Genomic DNA, 16842 nt, shown 5'->3' on the forward strand with positions numbered 1-16842 from the left:
TAAAGAAGAAATTGCTTTAGGTATAATAAATAATAATATTAACCAAATTAATTAAACGGATATTATACCTTTAGTAAACGACTTAGAGATATTTTAAATCTTTAAGGACAAAGATAAAGAGAAGGGAGATAGTGTTATGGACGCTTTAAGTATAATATTATAACTACTTAAAGAAGAGACGGAAGAAGCTAATTAGTTAATATAAGCACGGTCTAAGATGGAGCCAATAGAACTATATAACGAGGAATAGTAACCAAGGTCACATAATATGCTACGTATTAAACAAGAGGAACGAGAGAAACTCACGTACCTTACGTATAAGACGTACATTACATATAAGAAGGATTTTATAGGAGTACGGTTGTGTATTTAAGGACCCTTAGTCCCTACCTAGATAGTTCCTTCCTTATAGTAATTCTCAGAATATAATTAGAGTTAATCTATTAGGCAACCACTCCACCAGTTGTTATTACGTTGTTAACTTTTATACTTGCATTTCCTACACACCTAGCCCAATAACAAGCCTACCGTAGTTCTTGCTACAAGGTTCCGTTATAGCAAGAATAATAAAATCAACCATATAGCTTGCATCTTCCATTGCGTGCTTTAGAAACGTTAATATATCGTCCCTAATTGCGGCAGAAGCTTTAAAGCTATTTAGAATTGGAGGATCACGACCTAGGCAAGCTGATTTAGGTAAGAGAGTAGCAAGTAGGTCGTGGAAATCGTCGTTGCCCGCGTTGTCTTTGGCCTTGTTAAAGATGCGACATATAGTTAAGGCCTACGCACCCGTTTTGGCCTTAATTTCGGCGTGTTCAAGCTTAGAAAAAATTCTTAATATAATTATAGCTGATTTTAATTAAATAGAAGTGTTTATAGCACCGTGCGAGCGACCGCTAGAGCTATGTTGTGGCATTTTATCAGGTGATAAAGCTCGCGATTGAGCTTTAGTGTAGATGTTCCCTCCACCGCCCTAAAATAACAGGGGTTTTATTGGTCCACCCAATACGGCAGAATGTCTTGGCACAAGGGAGAATTGATTGTGCTCTCGGCCGCACCCTTTATATCCCTTATAATAGTGGTATTCTACCGCTAGGTGATCCGTGTGTCGCACAATATAGACTAGACACCTAGACTCAATCTCATTGGTTCTACTGGCTAATTCTTATCAATAACGTAGGATATATTTCACCATTACAAGGGATAAAGAGAAGGCAAAAAGAGAGGCAGAGGCAGAGGCAGAGGCAAAGGTAGAAGAGGTGTGTAAGGGTAAAGATAACGAGGTGGTGACGAAGGTGGTGACAAAGTAGTAATAGAGGCGTCGGAGGTGTCGGAAGTATCAAAGGTGTCAGAAGTATCGCAGGTGTTAAAGATACTAGAAAGAGAGGCCTCAAGACAAGGCAGTAAATAGATAGTAGACTACGTAATTTAGAGCTTCTATTAGATGTACGTGTATATTTATATGTAGAAGCACCGCCATAAAGTAGAACTATAGTATCTAAATACTACTCTAAGTGCACTAAAAAAGGACTAACCGACGGTTAATAATCACACTCCCATTTAGCTCTAAAATTAAGCTCTACAAGCTCCAAAAAGGTGCTCAAATAGCACCTCAAATCGACTCTGGTAGTACCCCATGTGCCCGTAGGGTAATAAGCAGAGGCTTGAAAGGAGGCAGTGACTAGGGCATCGGGGGAGGTTCTTTCGCCGTTCGAGTCGGTGGGACAAATCCTATATTATTAGAAGCACGATTTGAACGCATGGTTGATAGGAATATATTATTAAATCTATATTCGTTATGCAAGTACTTTTGATTCTGATTCAACACGGACACCAAAAATGTGTCGACCGGGCCAATCGGCCCAAAAAGACCGGTCCTCTTGGCGAAGCCAAATAGGACTTATTTTATCGGTTGACAGAATGGTAATTAAGGAAATGGTCTTCCAGAAAGAATACTGGTTATTAAGGCAACTTTAACGAGGAGACGAGGAAACATATTCTTCATAAAAGGAACTTTGCATACGACGGAGATTCCACGTAATGTGGTAAGCAAGGTGGTGAGTAAGGTGGTGAGTAAGGCGGTGAGCATATAGGCCAAGACACGGCTCCAGTAATCTTATCTTATGTCTACGTAACTTGGATACTTACTAATTAAGATTTAAATAGTTGCTGCGATATCAGGCTCAGGCGTGGCTTGATGCAGAACTAGAGCATCAAAACCCATATCGACCTTCAATCCGGTCCAATCCCCCGGGTTGATGTCGAAACGAAATCCAGGCCTGACCTAAATACATCTAGGGACACCATACCAACCTTATTTTAAGTACATCTCTGTTGGAAAATCATAGGTGGCAGCTCACCGTTGTAAGGGGGCTAAAAGGCAAATCTAAGATACAGAAGCCAAACAATCTTCGCATAGCGGACAGCTGGTCGGTTTTTGAGCTCTGATTATGAGTCTTATGAGATAAATTTAGCCTAAGGGATCAGTCAGAAGTATGCAATACCGCTTATCAGCAAGAAGAAAGAGCGTTGTGACCACTTAGTTATTTTACTTCTAATTCATACAAGCAGAAGAATAAGGTAGAAATAAGCATAGTCGCAGGAAAACCTTAGGATACATAGAAAAACGGTACGATATCAGATCAAATGGCCCCTCTTGCTTTTTCGTGAAGGGAGCTTGAAGAATGTAGATAAGTAGTTGCAGTTCATGATAATATCTAAAAAGCATATAAACTCACAAGTATCAATACATACGACACATTTATGGCCTAACGCTCAGATCTTCCCCCCAGTAAGCTCCTCTGCAATTTTCTTTAACCTCTGGTTCGCAAGTATGTAGCCAGCACTTCCAGTAGTGTTCCTAATCTTGGAAAGCATGCCTTGAACCGTATCAGGTATGCCTTCCTCCCAGGGACTCAACCCTCTCTTCGAATGAGTCCAGCCCACTGGGTTTTCTTCAGTTCCAAAGGCCTTCTCAACAGCTTGGTCCAGCTGCTCTTCCGTCACTATGAAATCCTTAGCTTGCATATATAGCGTATGCAGAGCATCTCTCCTCTTCTCTTCTTTCGCTTGCTCCCTTGCCTCATGCCTTAGCCGCTTTTCCCTAAATTGCTCAGTTGTCGGCGCAGTTTGCAAAGACCCAGCCAGAAATTCTCGGATAGATTTGCTGACACTAGGATTTGTTAGGCGTTCGTCTTCACGCTCTGGTCGATTGACAAGATTCTCGTGCTCCTGCTGCCTTCGCCTGCTGTGCGCAGTACGTATCCGGTCTGCTTCCTGCTTCCGCTTATGCAGTTCCATCACACTCTGCCGTAAGCTCCTCCTTCGTACCCCAGCCATGCGCTGCTTCCACTGAATACGCTCCGCATCAGGGCCATGGCGGACGGTCGTTATTGACGGTTCTTTGGTCGCGGCTTTGAGAAACTCCTTAGATGCTTTCTCTTTGTCGCTACGGATATGGAAGATGTCTCTAGGGACAGGTAGAACACCTTTAACACGGTGCTTTAGCGGATAACTTGACTGTAATGGTCTTGGGACCTCGATGTATTTAGGGGACTCGGGGGGGAGCGAAAAGAGAGATTGAGATGTGGAAAAGGAGCGGCGGGATATTGAAGAGAGTGCACATATCTGGCACGACGATGAAGGTGAGATTAATGCTCTGCCGGCTGATGGAGGCATTTTGATGTGTCAATTCTCAATCAATAGCATCTGATGTTAAAGTTTGAGGTTGGAAATTTACGCCAAGTCGCTAAATTGCCCGAACGAAAATTATCGACAACTTCTTAAGCCTCTGCACACCGGCTGACAATTTTCTGTATTTTAGGGCTGCCAATAACCGCCCAAAGGCCCTGAAGCCTTTGTATACACTACGCGGGGTATTGGCTCGGGTACATTGACAATTGCACAGCTAGCTGAAGCCGCCGGAATATCACGATGGGTACTCACAAGAAAGAAGCAGCGAGGAAAGAGCGGGAAGGGAAGACCGGTGGAGGTATGAACAATGTGAAGGTCAAGGGAGAAAACTTCTATAGGTTCGTATAATGGTATCTGGGATATGCATGGAATTTCTATCTGGCTTGCTTGTGCTAACAAAATCCTCCAGAAGCGCCAAGAAGGTCAAAACTCTGAATATGTTCAAGGATGGCAAAGCGCAACGAAATGCAGACGGGAAAATCACCAAGGCAGCCTCCTTCCAGTCTCATGAGAAGCCAAACGCCCGTGTAGAACCCAACCGGAAATGGTTCAACGCAACCAGAGTCATATCTCAGGATGCCCTCGAAGCGTTCCGTGGAGCTGTCGCCGCTCAAGCCTCCGATCCGACTTCATACCTGCTTAAACAAAATAAGTTACCAATGTCTTTAATCCGTGACAATCAGACCAAGAATGGCCTCAAGCAGCATGAGGCGAAGATAGCGGTGGAAACAGCTCCATTTAGCGACACATTTGGACCCAAAGCACAGAGGAAGCGGGTAAAAATTGGTGTCAGTTCTCTAGAGGATCTGGCGGGGAAGACTGTTGAGATGCACGACACATATTTGGACCGCCTTGAGCAGGCAAAGCTTCTTAGTGGCAACTCTAGAGCAGATGCGCAGGATGACAATGATGACTTCAGCGCTGACGGTACTCTCTCAACGGCAAGAGAAGCTATCTTCTCGAAAGGCCAGAGCAAAAGGATATGGAACGAGTTATACAAGGTAAAAACGCGACTCAAACACTCAGCGAAGTACTAAAACCCTCCTTTAGGTTATTGATTCGTCAGACGTAATCATCAATGTTCTCGATGCGCGAGATCCATTAGGCACGAGATGCCGAAGCGTCGAAAAGTACCTGCGAGAAGAAGCACCCCACAAACACCTCTTGTTCGTTTTAAATAAAGTCGATCTAGTACCGTCTAGAGTAGCCGTGAGTTTCCTGTTCCCTACCCTGTTTCCCGCTTAATCGGGTTCATTCCGATTCCATCGTTAAGTCAAGGCTCCTTCCTGCATTCATTGCAACTCCTATGGATGGAATCTGTTACAACTTTGGGAGATCAAGCTCAACCCGCCGCTTATGGCTGTCATGGNTTGTAAGCTGACTCTGTCATCGTCTTGGTGACTAGTCGTTAAGGGTCTGAGAATGCCTCGTTTTGAGTTGAGGACCGTCTCCGCCTTCGGGTGGCCTATAGCGGTCCTCTTAGTAACGTTTCATACATCTCAATCATATCAAGTCTGATGTCACTCAAGCGTCAATTTTTCCGTTTTATTTAACTGACATTGCTTCTCTGAACAGGCCGCCTGGGTTCGAGCACTATCAAAAGAGTTTCCAACCCTCGCCTTCCATGCATCCGTGAACAATTCCTTCGGCAAAGGCTCCTTAATCCAAATACTTCGCCAGTTCTCCGCCCTCCACTCCGACCGGAAACAGATAAGCGTCGGGCTCATTGGATACCCAAATACCGGCAAATCCTCGATTATAAACACCCTGCGCAAGAAGAAAGTATGCAACGTCGCACCAATTGCCGGCGAAACAAAGGTTTGGCAGTACGTCACGTTGATGAAGCGCATCTACATGATCGACTGTCCAGGCATTGTACCACCAAACAAGTCCGATACCGACGAAGAGCTTCTTCTACGCGGCGTTGTCCGCATTGAGAACGTTGAACATCCCGCACAGTATATCGATGCTGTCCTCAATCGATGTCAGCCTCGGCATATCCAGAGAACTTATGACATCAAAGGATATTCAGATGCGACGGAATTCCTTGAGATCCTTGCAAGAAAGGGTGGTAGATTGTTGAAGGGAGGAGAACCTGATCTAGATGCATGCGCGAAGATGGTGATTAATGACTTCCTACGAGGAAAAATCCCTTGGTTCACGCCTCCGCCGGTGTTTGCGGATGGAGATGAGAAGCATGGGGTTGAGGGGCGTGAGGGCAAGCTCGGAGAGATGAGCAAGAAAAGGAAGAGGAATGATGGCGAGTCAGCCGTTGGTGAGAGTAAGGTTAGTCACGATGCGGCAGGGGAAGATGATGCAGACGGAGTGGATGAGAATGAGGACGAGGAATTCGAAGGCCCCGATGAGCATGATGGAGAGTCGGAGCTGGAGGATGAGGACGAGGCCGATAACTATGACGACTCTGCTAGCATTGATGATGAAGCTAACCAACGAGGCGAGGATGCTGTGACGTTAGTAGCGGGCAGTGATGTATCGGACGCCAATGAAGCTGGCGTGGAAGATGTTCAAGTAATCTCAGAAGCACTGTCAAAGGCAAGGAAACGCAGACGGAAACAGTAGCCTATTCTCTGCCTAGATCTATGAAGTCATGATACCCCATCCACCCTCCTCTCTCATACGCAAGCTGCGTGAGTGCAGACGTCGCGATGCAACTTACCACGACCCTACCTGCATGACACCTGAGTTCGTCTTGGCCTCACCTGTTACCAGGCTGCTAGTCTTCAGCACTGCGAACTCTTCGCTGAGGTTCCTCCTCTTGCAAAGCATAGACCACCGGTCCAGCTCCCATACGGTCACCCTGCCGACAAACGCACTCTCGTTGTACGATGGAGACTCGAGACAAGCACACAAGGTAAAGATAGGTGCTGAGGGAGATCTAGGCAAAGCCTAGCTCAACAACACTACTACTACTAAGCACACCCGAATGATTGCACCAAGAGTCGCAAACCTTCGTCTGCACCTTGCGTAGTTACGGTCTTCCCGTGCGGATTTGGGGCAAGTCCAACTGGTAACCTAAATTGAGTAGGCGGGCACCAACCATCGCAACGCCCTATGATCAGCAAATCAAGCCTGCAAGAGCCTTCTGATTCCCTAGATCTCGGCGGACGCTCGGGAGTCTGATCTCAATTGCCCTCTTGTGGAAACACATCCACCACAGAAGTGAGCGCTACGAACCTTCTCCCCCAGCTTCCTCAAGAGTTCTGGATTCTCCAGTGCTAAAATTAGACACCAGCTCACCTGCACCTCATCTCAGTTGCTAGGTTCAATAGTGAGGTCCAGAACTGAGGTGACACAATACGAGATGCCTTAAACCTGCCAGGCCTTTCCTCACAGGAACTTCCAATGCACCACTATTCCTCAGGCTTGCGGCAAACCTTTGACGGAACACTGCTATCATTCAGTAGTAAGCCACAGTAACTGAGTAAGTTAATAGACGGGCGATGGATCAGCCATATCTCCTGAGGTCAGGCCCATTGGATCTGCAGAATCCCATATGGTTTCCACACCCACCCGGGGTTGACCGGTTGCTGAGGTGGGAAGGAAGGGATTGTGAGGGAGAGGAGAAGCAACCAGCCAACACAACCTATTATCGGCAAGTGTGGGCGTGTTTGTACTTACGTCTACCTACAGAAAACCACTAGAGGTGTGAAGTAGCTGTCGGAAGATTACAGGCCGGATCTTCTAATCGCCCTTGTGCAATTAGTCACTGAGTAAAAGAGTGAGCAAGAGATCAATGAGGAAATACCTAAGAAGGAACATGACAGGGTGATCAATGAGAGAAAAACAGTTGGCTAAAGAATGCCTGATGCGTGGTTAGAAAGAGATTGAGAAAGGAGGGAAGGGAGAAGTCATATATTTCTCTGTAGAATTAGCCGAGAGTCACAAGACTGAACACGAGGGTGAATGGCAGCTAACGGAAGATACCGGACACTAGGAAAAGGTGGTCAGATCTAGACGGGTAATATGTTGTGTAGGCAAGATGAATATGAAAACAGTGGGGCTATATCAATGAACGTAGGCGGCGGAACAGGTAGTAGTGGAGAGAAACGGAACTCTCTGTAGAAAATTCGAGTGCTATATTTTATCTTTGTTTTCTGCCTTTTTGGTATTGTTATTGGTCAAACCGAGTTTGGAGACGGATTTACTCAGTTATGCAACGAGCGGTTAATAGCAGGATTTGTTGCTCGAGATTGCCAAGGTTGTGATATGCTAAGGTCAACGGCCATTGCCATCATACGTTCCGCTGTCTATTCCTCTAATAATTTTATGTCGCGCGGATACGTAACTTCGTGGTACATGGTGGAAGGGAAGGAAGGAGACCCGATGGCCAAGCCGAGCCGCGAAATGCTCAACTATCTCTAGTATAGCCACTCACGCAAAAACAATACTATTCTTTAATGTACCGATTCCTGATATCTCCACCTCCACCTCGTTTCCTGGCTTTAGGTACTGTGGTGGTTTCATGGCAAAGCCAACGCCTAGAAAAAAGTATTAGCGATAGTCTTAACTCTGTGCTTTCGCCTTCAACCTGATTTCTCCCATTTTTCCCTTTCGACACGCACCCCGCACAAGCTAGGAAGCGTATTCGTATATCAATGGTAGAGTAACTCACCCGATGGAGTCCCTGTCATGACAACTGTGCCCGCTTTCAACGTCGTCCCCTGACTGCAATACGCTACTAGATAAGGGACCTTGAAGCATAGGTCATCAATCCCTTCACTTTGCCGCACTTCACCATCCACACGCGTTGTTAGTTTCAGAGTGCTCGGATCAGGGATGAGTGATGAGGAAACTAGACAAGGGCCCAGAGGGCAGAAGGTGTCGAAACCTTTGGAGAAACCCCATTGAGGGACCCCGCCTGCGAGTGCAGGGTCCCTTTGCAACTTCCGCGAGGATATGTCGTTCCCACAGGTGTATGCAGCAATGTAATTGAAGGCCTCACTCTCTGGCACGTCTTTGGCATCTTTCCCAATGATGAAGCACTAGATGGAAGAGTCAGCGTCACATGTTCTTAGAAGACTCTTCTGGAGCAAGAGGTATCTCTCTACAGATAATAAAAAGGAGGGAGAAAAATAGGACAGAGGATATGTGCTTTACCAATTCACCTTCATAGTCAGCCTGCTCGTCCTGGCATATTTTAGGTATCACAACTGGTGCGCCATGATCGTTGACGGTAGTGTTTGCTTTGTAAAAGACGGATGGGAAGGGAGGCGGGGTTCGGCCACCTTCTTTAACTATGGGTCAAATACCATTAGTAAAAAACTCTTTTTAAAATTTGATCATGTTCGAATGTAACCATAAAATATAGAGGAATCGAATTCTCGTGTTAGTAAAATTTACTTTTCTACGGTAATTGGCACACCACATCAATAAAAGATATCGTAACAGAGGATAAGCCAGAGCATACGAAAAGTAAATTCCACGGAGATTTTACAAGATTTCGAAACTCAAATGTACGTACTATGCTTCAAAAAATTCAAGCCTATACATCTCACAATCGGTACATCCTCTTGCGCTAACGGTCCTAAAAGCTTCTTCACTGTTACAATCTCGTCCGTGACTTTGGTCTTGCCCGTGGTATCGTAGATGTCTTGGCCTTCTATCACTTTAGCTTGCAACTTTGTAGCTTCAATTGTTGAGCCAACGTCGAAATCTGGGGACGGGAGGATCGGCTCGCCCCGCAATAGGCGGCCGTCGGTCGACTCAAAGCGTATGAGGCGGGACCAAACGGGCATTGTGGCGGCGGGAGGAGTGGCTGGGACTTAGCCTAAAATAAGTAATGATTAGATTTGACAGTTGTAGGAATTGAGTAAATGGGTGGGATAGAAATCGAGGTTTCAGCGCTTTTACATGATATCACGGGGACGCGGGGATAACTCGGGTCGCAATATCGGAACCGTGCAGCATACAGTAGATTCATTACTGCATGGCTGCGGTAGGCGGGAGACGATACGGATAAAGGGGGCGTATCTCGTCAAGCCCTAGATGTTCATAGTTTTGACCTCTGGCAATTCAGAGTCCAGTTCACCAAAGTTAAAAATGGGAGGGCAAAAACGCGTTTTCTTCTCCTTGGTCCAGGCCCCATATGATGTAATCAAATGATATACCAGAACAAAGTCCGATGTCAACCATCCTGCCTTTTGGCTGGTCGACACGATGGTTAACGTTAGTGGAAGACGTTCCATTGGTTCATCTTGTCCACCTGGAATTATGGCGCTCTTCTGGCCGACGTTTCCAGTCTCCTCGTGCTAGCATCATGTTGTCTGTTTAGCTAGAAGAGATTTATGCAAATATTTTTATGTTATCCTTCGCACAGGGTTTTTCACCCATAGCTTGTGTCAAAAGCCTCCATTCCCGGCATACCACTTCCAAAATGATGATTGAGAAAATCAAAATCACTCTCCAACATAAACTCGCCGAAATCCATAGCCAAAGGTGATTGATGTAGGCAAGCAGTACTGATCGGGGGCCGGGTATCTGAGCTTGCATAGATGGTCCGGGCTTGCTGCTTTATCCCTTCTGTCGATTGGGCAGATTCTGTTTCGCGAGTTAGACGTGTTAAGCACTGTAGGGCTTACCCGCATACCGAGTGAGTCTAGTACTGAAATGAGCTGTTTCAGGTAATGGCGACAGCGCTCAACCATGCGATTTCCGTGGTCAAGAACTCCTAGTGCTTCAACAGCATTTTCGAGGGATGTTTTAGCGGATTCTTTGGTTGGGAGGGTAGCTAGAGCTGTCCTATTTGCTGTTCGACAAACTAGCAAACAACCGAAGAGAACAAGAGCAGCGTTGAAGGCTAAGCCATCGTGAGTACAGGTGACCAGGTTATATATGGGAGATCGTACTGTAGTATAGAGAGAACCACCAAGCACCTAGAAGTTCTCTCTTCCGTCCTGTAGCATGCACTGCCGTATGCACAATGCCAATGATATCAATTGCAGATTGCATGCTAAGCTGAATGCTATTAGAACCGATTTTCTGAAGCAATGTAAGCTCATGACAATCTTCGTCCGCCTTCCCGGAAGTGTCTAGGAACTTGATCAAGATTGGGCGGTGAAGAAGTAGGCGAACATTGAGGTAGCGCAGGGTTAGTATAGTTGCAAGCCGGTTCTCATTACGGACATTCTCATTAGTTACCGTGTCATTGGTATTGTCCAGGACATCCTGGGAAGACCATATACGGAGATTTCGCGGGAGTGCTCTTTCCCAGTCAATCAATTCATGTTCGGTGTTGAAAAGTCGTGCAATGGTATCTCCGACTCCGGATGATTGGTCACAGTTGATGTTCTGACCATATAAGGAGTCGATGATTGACCACATGACCTTATATAATTTTCTAGATCGATTAGATGAATTTTTCAACATCCTTTCCAATGACTTACATGGTAGCAGAGAAGAAACCGACACTGTCTTGTTTTTGAGGGCATTCGGACGGTGATGGCCCCATATTCTCAAACGGTTCAGGGAGCTCCAATTTGACATAGCTCTCTGGGATAGCGGCGGGTCTCCCGAAAGTCATGCTGAGGGTGCGGTCTAAGATTATGCATCCATACCATGCTCTTTTTCGCAACTCGCGTTCAAGTGGAGGAAATGATCGAGAAGCTTCTTTTGAATGTAGTCCGAGCTGGAACGCAGCTTTCACAGCAAGTCCGTGTGTTGTCCATGCTTGGATAGATTTTTGCGTGCCTTGAAGGAATAGCCCCATGACCAGGAGATACTGAACTAGAACTATTCAGCCTTAAAAGTATCTCAGGGGATGCGTATACTATATGAAGAGATATAACTAACCAATCTCAAGGCTTGCCCCTCTCATGATCTGATTCAGACACAAGCCCATCGCCCGCTGATAGAAAATATTTGATTCGGCAATACGGGCCTCCGCCTTCAATCCATCGTTAACAGTTGTACTAGTTGCAAGCGCTAGAACCATGTTCAAAAGTCCTAGCCAGCTCTTCCGCACTCCTGAGGGATGCTTTCCTCTCATCTGCATATATGTCTGAATAAAGCTCTCTTCATGCAGGAAGGGATACAAAAAGCCAGTGTCGGAAAAATATCTCTTGATTATGCTCAGTGTTTGTAACTCTGGTGGTAGCGCATACAGGTTAATCTGCTTTTCTGGTTTGCTCTGCCTTGACGGAGAAGAAGGCCGGGACACCGACATGAATCCTCCATCGAAGTGGGCAGAGTCTGGGCCAGTCAAAGGAGTCCAAGGCTGACCCGAGTCGCCTGCATGAGCCACTGCACGGGAAATACGGCGGAGGAAGGCGATATTCGAAGAGGGGCCAAAGAACCCAGATTCTTCTTCATTCGCAAATACAGCAGCCCCCATGCCATCTACTGAGTCTTGCTCATTCGTGACCTCCTGTAACTGTGCATTTTCCACAATTGTGCCACCAGACTCCGATCCTGGGACGATCTCAGCCACTCGGACATTTTGGGACAAAGTGGTAATATTTTCGCGGAATATGTTGAGAGTTTCTTCGATGCTCTGAACGCGGTCTTCGAGCTGTGACAGGTATTCTTTACCAACAATTACATTGGCTGAAGAAGCTGATTGCACATAAACACATTCAAAACCCAGGTCTGTGCAGAGAGAGCAACGCGGTCGCGCCCCGTCGCACTGTTCAGCATCAGCTTGACCCTTCTCTGCTAATCTCCACATGGGCAGGGAGACGCGTGCCGTGGCTCAAAAAGTGGCACTTACACGTGACTTCCTTGTTCGGCAGGCACTACAAGCCAATGCAATTCTTCTCCTCTTATTTGGCGGATCCGCTACCTCACTACTATCGCGTCTTTTGGACGCGGGTTTTGGTGCTTGGTCCTCCATCGCAAGCCAAGCGCAAGGTTCACGATTTGACTTAGCAGAATCACAAGCGAGTAGAAAGAAGTCGGGGAAAGGTAGGATAAGAGGGCTGGCAGTCTTATTTATCCCCACTCGATCTCCCAACCGTGCGAAAACGTGACGTTGGGACAGAGAACCGCATCCGCACTTCGGGTGCGGGGATGGATGCCGGCTTGGATCATTGTGGAGTTTAGCGCTCTGGAGTTTGCGTATTACCTGACTAGCCGCGTTGACTGACTCTGAACTTTTTTGCCTGGGAATAAGATTACATCGCAAACCGAAACTATGTAGACGCTGAAATAATTAACATTCATGTAACGAGTGTCTCTGTATCCATGCCCTCCCAACGATAAAACCCCAGCGCCTTGATCATCGGCTTATCGTCAAAACGATAAAGATAAACCGTCTCGGATGATCCCGCAAAATGCTGGTATTTGTACCACGAAGGTATGCAGAATGTGTCGCCTATCCTCCATTCGTATTTCTTACCACCAATTTCGGAATAGCCGCTACCTACAATAACATGATAGACTGACGAAGCAGTTTCGCGAACTGGTGGTGATGAGGCGCCTCTGTTGATGCGCTCAGCGGACGATCCAAGGGTTTTGCTCACTGGTTCAGCGATCAGTAAATGTGACTCAAGGAGGAAACCGTGGAATATACCGTAACTCCCATCCGCTTTTAAATATTCCCTCGATACCCATCCTCCTTCCATCTCATCCAGTTGCTCCTGCATCTTAATCCACGGAAAGACGATCGGACTCTGACTCGTATCAATGTCTTCCGCCGGATATCTTGGTTTGTCATAATGTTCTACGAAGTGCACTGGGAAATGAATGAATGAAGGCAGGTCCAGAGCATCAAGCCAAATCATAGGCCCTGAGCCGTCCTTGCCATGATCGTGCCAATTCCAGGTTGGAGTTAAGATCATATCACCACGGTTCATGGCAATACGTTTGCCATGAACTGCCGTAAACCCGCCATTGCCCTCGATTATGAAGCGCATGGCAAAGGCAACATGCCGATGGGCAGGTGCGGTTTCATTAGGCATGACGAGTTGAAGGCCCGCATAGACAGTATCAGTTGTGTATGGACCCTCTAAGTGTCCATGTGTTTTTAGCAATTGTGAACGGGCATTTTCGAACGGGACATACAAACCTCTGGCTGGGTTTACAAGCATCAAGACCCTCCGCTCTGCATCTTTTTCTTGCACAAGCTCTCCTGCTCGGACTAAGTACGGCTTAATCCGCTCGTAATCCCATACATAGGGTACGCATTTTGGATTAGGTTCAGGAGGACTAAGCTTGACCATCTGCGGCCAAAGTGGTACCGCATAAGCTTCAGAGGCACCTTTGATCAGCGTCTCGACAGTATCGATCGTCGTCTTGGCGCCATTAACGGCTTGTATTTCTGTTCGCATGGCAGCCATGCTGGGAATAACGGAATCAAGTGCGTGAGAGGAAATACAACGAAAAATTTATGGTAGGCTTGTCGGCGGAAGACCAACGTTACCGCGCTAACCTAAAAGGAATGCACAGATTTATATGATCTCATCAAGGATTATTGCAGGTGATCCGATGATGGATGCGGAGTACTTCCGTTGCATTGCCGCTCTCGGGGAGAGGTCGGAGAGGATTCCCCGCATGGTCATTGCGGTCGCAGACCCGACAAACGGAAATTAGTATCTTACTCCAATCGTTCGATTTCCGATTGACCTCGCAGCTTTTGTCATGAATGCATTGCTTACAGGGTTCGCAAGACCTCGAAGTCTAGATAAATCTTAATGCGCGCTCCGACCGGGGGTTAGAAGGTACAGCGAACCATTCAAACCAGAAGATCTAGTCTACTTTCACCATGTCTCAAAAGCCGGATGTGAACGGTATCCGCAAGATACAGTCGAACAAGGCTCAAGTTGGGCTTGAAGTAAGTCCTGTAATTTTTGAGCATTTGGGAAACACTAATGACCGTCAGTCTACTTCATATCCCAGCAGAAGCCTGCATTTCCTTCATGTGCTAAACAAAGGCTCATCGAGAGGAACCCGTGAAGATGCGCCGCAAGCAAAGTTGCGGCTAAAGATCATTATTGCTGGCGCAGGTCTGGGAGGGTTGGCTACTGCTATTGCCTTGAGGAGAAGAGGCCATTCGGTGACAGTTTTTGAGAAAGCTTCAGAGTTGGGCGAGGTAAGGCAAATGTTAGTTTCTCCCAATAGCTGATGTTGATTGCCTGTCTCGCAGGTTGGTGCTGGTATTCAGGTTCCGCCGAACTCAAGCAGGCTGTTGTTAAAGTGGGGTCTCGAGCCTTTCTTCAAGGACATAGTCGTGGAGCCTGCAACCATTGGATTCCGACGCTGGCAAAATGGAAATTTAATCGGTTTAACAAGGCTGGTCCCAGATTGCCGAAGGGCATTTGATGCGCCTTATTATGTTGTTCACCGAGCGCACTTCCAGAACGCGATGTACAAGCTGGCACTAGACTTGGGCGTCGAAATCCACGTGGGTTCAGGAGTGGCCAGATATGACCCCGATATCCCTTCTTTGACACTAGAGAATGGAGCCACGCATAGTGCAGATCTAATTGTCGCGGCGGACGGTTTGTGCGTCCTGACTCACGGAGCTCTAGACTCTGGCCGCTAACTGCCACAGGCCTTCGATCCGAAGCTAGAAAGGTCGTTCTACAGGGCAAAGATCAACCACCTCAAAGAACTGGATTCGCCGCATACCGTGCGGTCGTTGATGTGGAGAAGATGAGAGCAGATCCGGACGTCGCATGGCTGCTGGAGAAGCCGGGATTAAATTGCTGGTAAGATCATCCAATCCAGAGACAACTCTAGTAACTAAAATTATCAGGATCGGGGATATGCGCCACGTGATGACTTACACTATTGCTGCAGGGAAGTCTTTCAACATGGTGTTATCACATCCAGAGGAGTCCGACCCAAGCACCTGGAGACAGGAAACAGCTGTGTCGGATATGAAGCAGCACTTCAAGGGATGGGATCATCAGTAGGCTGCTCTGATCTCGTTGTTGACGAGAAACTAAGGTGACTGTATAGGTTGACGAAGATCATTGATATGATCGAAAGTACTTTGAAATGGCCTTTACTAAGCGGAAAGCCACTGGAAAAATGGGTTGCTTCATCCGGAAAGTTCTTAATCATCGGAGATGCGGCTCACGTTATGGTACCGTACATGTCAGAAGGTGAGTATTTTTCCGAATGGTTGAGCGATTCTAACTTTCCCAGGCGCTGCAATGGCGGTAGAGGACGGGGCAGCTTTGGCTGAAATACTTAACAAGATTAATTCTAAGGATCAGATACATGATGCTCTGCGAATATTTGAGGATGTACGAATTCTTAGAACAGGCCAGATGCAGGAGGCTAGCCTGATTAACGGGAAGTTGTGGCATTTCGCAGACGGACCAGAACAAGAGGCTCGCGATGAAGCGATGAGGCCAGAAGTAGAGGGACGCCACTACATTGAAAGCCCGAACCAATGGAGCGATCCAGTGACACAATCTTGGGCGTACGGATATGACGCCGAAAAGGAAGTTGCTAATGCTTGGAATACGCACGTATCTCGAGGCTCGAAATTATGGGTTCAGCATTGGAGTAATCTTTCCATGTTCAAGGATTTTTGGAGAAGCTGAGCTATAGGATGTAGAGATTAGTGGGCTTATGATAGAATTCTGATATTAGAATAAAGTGCCTGATGAAGGCGCGTCTATAGGATGTTTTCGAAGTCATCATAATATGTGCTTGATTGGCGTTACACATAAGTGTGTAGACACGCGTTGCTCGAAGAAAATGTATACTCGGATAGTGAAATAGCGAATTTACAATAACATTCATCTACCATTTGATGAGCACCCGTCCTCTAAAGCATCTAGAATCATTAGCGGCCCAGACTCTAGAAACACCACCCGGCCCCGGCTATAATCGTTGCAAGGTCATTTACCACTCCGAACCATAGCACGGTAGCTGTGCTTACTATTGCTGGCATTGTACTACGCCTTATTGCTCTATTGGGATACCACTGGTGCCATTGAGATTGTCTGGAACGATTCGAGATGCTCTGAGGAGGGCGAATCTATTCGCTGATGTGGTCGGCCAAACGGTAAGACTGAGTCACTTGCACTCCAGGCAGGCTAGCCTCCTTTCCGAGCCTTCCCAGACTGAGTGCGCAAAGTTGTAGGAACTATATGTTCCGGTCTGATGTAGGAGGCCCGCGCAAGGGAAGGGTCATTGTAACAGTCTCCAACTTCTTCCGGGTGGCATCGAAATTAGAGA

At 46.8% G+C, this 16842-nt stretch overlaps 6 protein-coding genes across 6 annotated transcripts; 2 read left to right on the forward strand and 4 right to left on the reverse strand.

Annotated features, from left to right (window-relative positions):
- Positions 1 to 2775: 2775 nt before the first annotated feature.
- K441DRAFT_531366 (uncharacterized protein) lies at positions 2776 to 3678 on the reverse strand (the record flags this gene model as incomplete). Its single annotated transcript, XM_067642201.1, has 1 exon — positions 2776 to 3678. One exon carries the CDS (start codon positions 3676 to 3678, stop codon positions 2776 to 2778), a length of 903 nt encoding a protein of 300 aa, XP_067510328.1.
- Positions 3679 to 3836: 158 nt separating this feature from the next.
- On the forward strand, positions 3837 to 6429 carry K441DRAFT_650349 (NGP1NT-domain-containing protein). Its single transcript, XM_067647019.1, has 4 exons — positions 3837 to 4043; positions 4103 to 4694; positions 4744 to 4902; positions 5269 to 6429. Exons 2-4 carry the CDS (start codon positions 4131 to 4133, stop codon positions 6271 to 6273), a joined length of 1728 nt encoding a protein of 575 aa, XP_067510329.1. The 5' UTR covers positions 3837 to 4043; positions 4103 to 4130; the 3' UTR covers positions 6274 to 6429.
- Positions 6430 to 7787: 1358 nt separating this feature from the next.
- Positions 7788 to 9524, reverse strand: K441DRAFT_650356 (uncharacterized protein). Its single transcript, XM_067647020.1, has 4 exons — positions 9176 to 9524; positions 8812 to 8948; positions 8327 to 8696; positions 7788 to 8192 (listed from the first exon to the last, which is right to left on the reverse strand). Exons 1-4 carry the CDS (start codon positions 9447 to 9449, stop codon positions 8086 to 8088), a joined length of 888 nt encoding a protein of 295 aa, XP_067510330.1. The 5' UTR covers positions 9450 to 9524; the 3' UTR covers positions 7788 to 8085.
- A 55-nt stretch (positions 9525 to 9579) lies between these two features.
- Positions 9580 to 12593, reverse strand: K441DRAFT_599784 (uncharacterized protein). The gene is made up of 6 exons (XM_067645162.1): positions 12419 to 12593; positions 11503 to 12334; positions 11097 to 11436; positions 10560 to 11050; positions 10301 to 10510; positions 9580 to 10251 (listed from the first exon to the last, which is right to left on the reverse strand). Exons 1-6 carry the CDS (start codon positions 12539 to 12541, stop codon positions 10037 to 10039), a joined length of 2211 nt encoding a protein of 736 aa, XP_067510331.1. The 5' UTR covers positions 12542 to 12593; the 3' UTR covers positions 9580 to 10036.
- A 130-nt stretch (positions 12594 to 12723) lies between these two features.
- Positions 12724 to 14128, reverse strand: K441DRAFT_624836 (RmlC-like cupin). Its single transcript, XM_067646087.1, has 3 exons — positions 13715 to 14128; positions 13220 to 13654; positions 12724 to 13168 (listed from the first exon to the last, which is right to left on the reverse strand). Exons 1-3 carry the CDS (start codon positions 13983 to 13985, stop codon positions 12867 to 12869), a joined length of 1008 nt encoding a protein of 335 aa, XP_067510332.1. The 5' UTR covers positions 13986 to 14128; the 3' UTR covers positions 12724 to 12866.
- A 282-nt stretch (positions 14129 to 14410) lies between these two features.
- On the forward strand, positions 14411 to 16202 carry K441DRAFT_672446 (FAD/NAD(P)-binding domain-containing protein; the record flags this gene model as incomplete). Its single annotated transcript, XM_067650549.1, has 7 exons — positions 14411 to 14479; positions 14528 to 14737; positions 14792 to 15146; positions 15200 to 15356; positions 15404 to 15559; positions 15610 to 15755; positions 15799 to 16202. 7 exons carry the CDS (start codon positions 14411 to 14413, stop codon positions 16200 to 16202), a joined length of 1497 nt encoding a protein of 498 aa, XP_067510333.1.
- Between the last annotated feature and the right edge of the window lie 640 nt (positions 16203 to 16842).

Source organism: Cenococcum geophilum, assembly GCF_001692895.1.
Source record: "Cenococcum geophilum 1.58 unplaced genomic scaffold K441scaffold_1, whole genome shotgun sequence".
Lineage (NCBI taxonomy): Eukaryota > Fungi > Ascomycota > Dothideomycetes > Gloniales > Gloniaceae > Cenococcum > Cenococcum geophilum.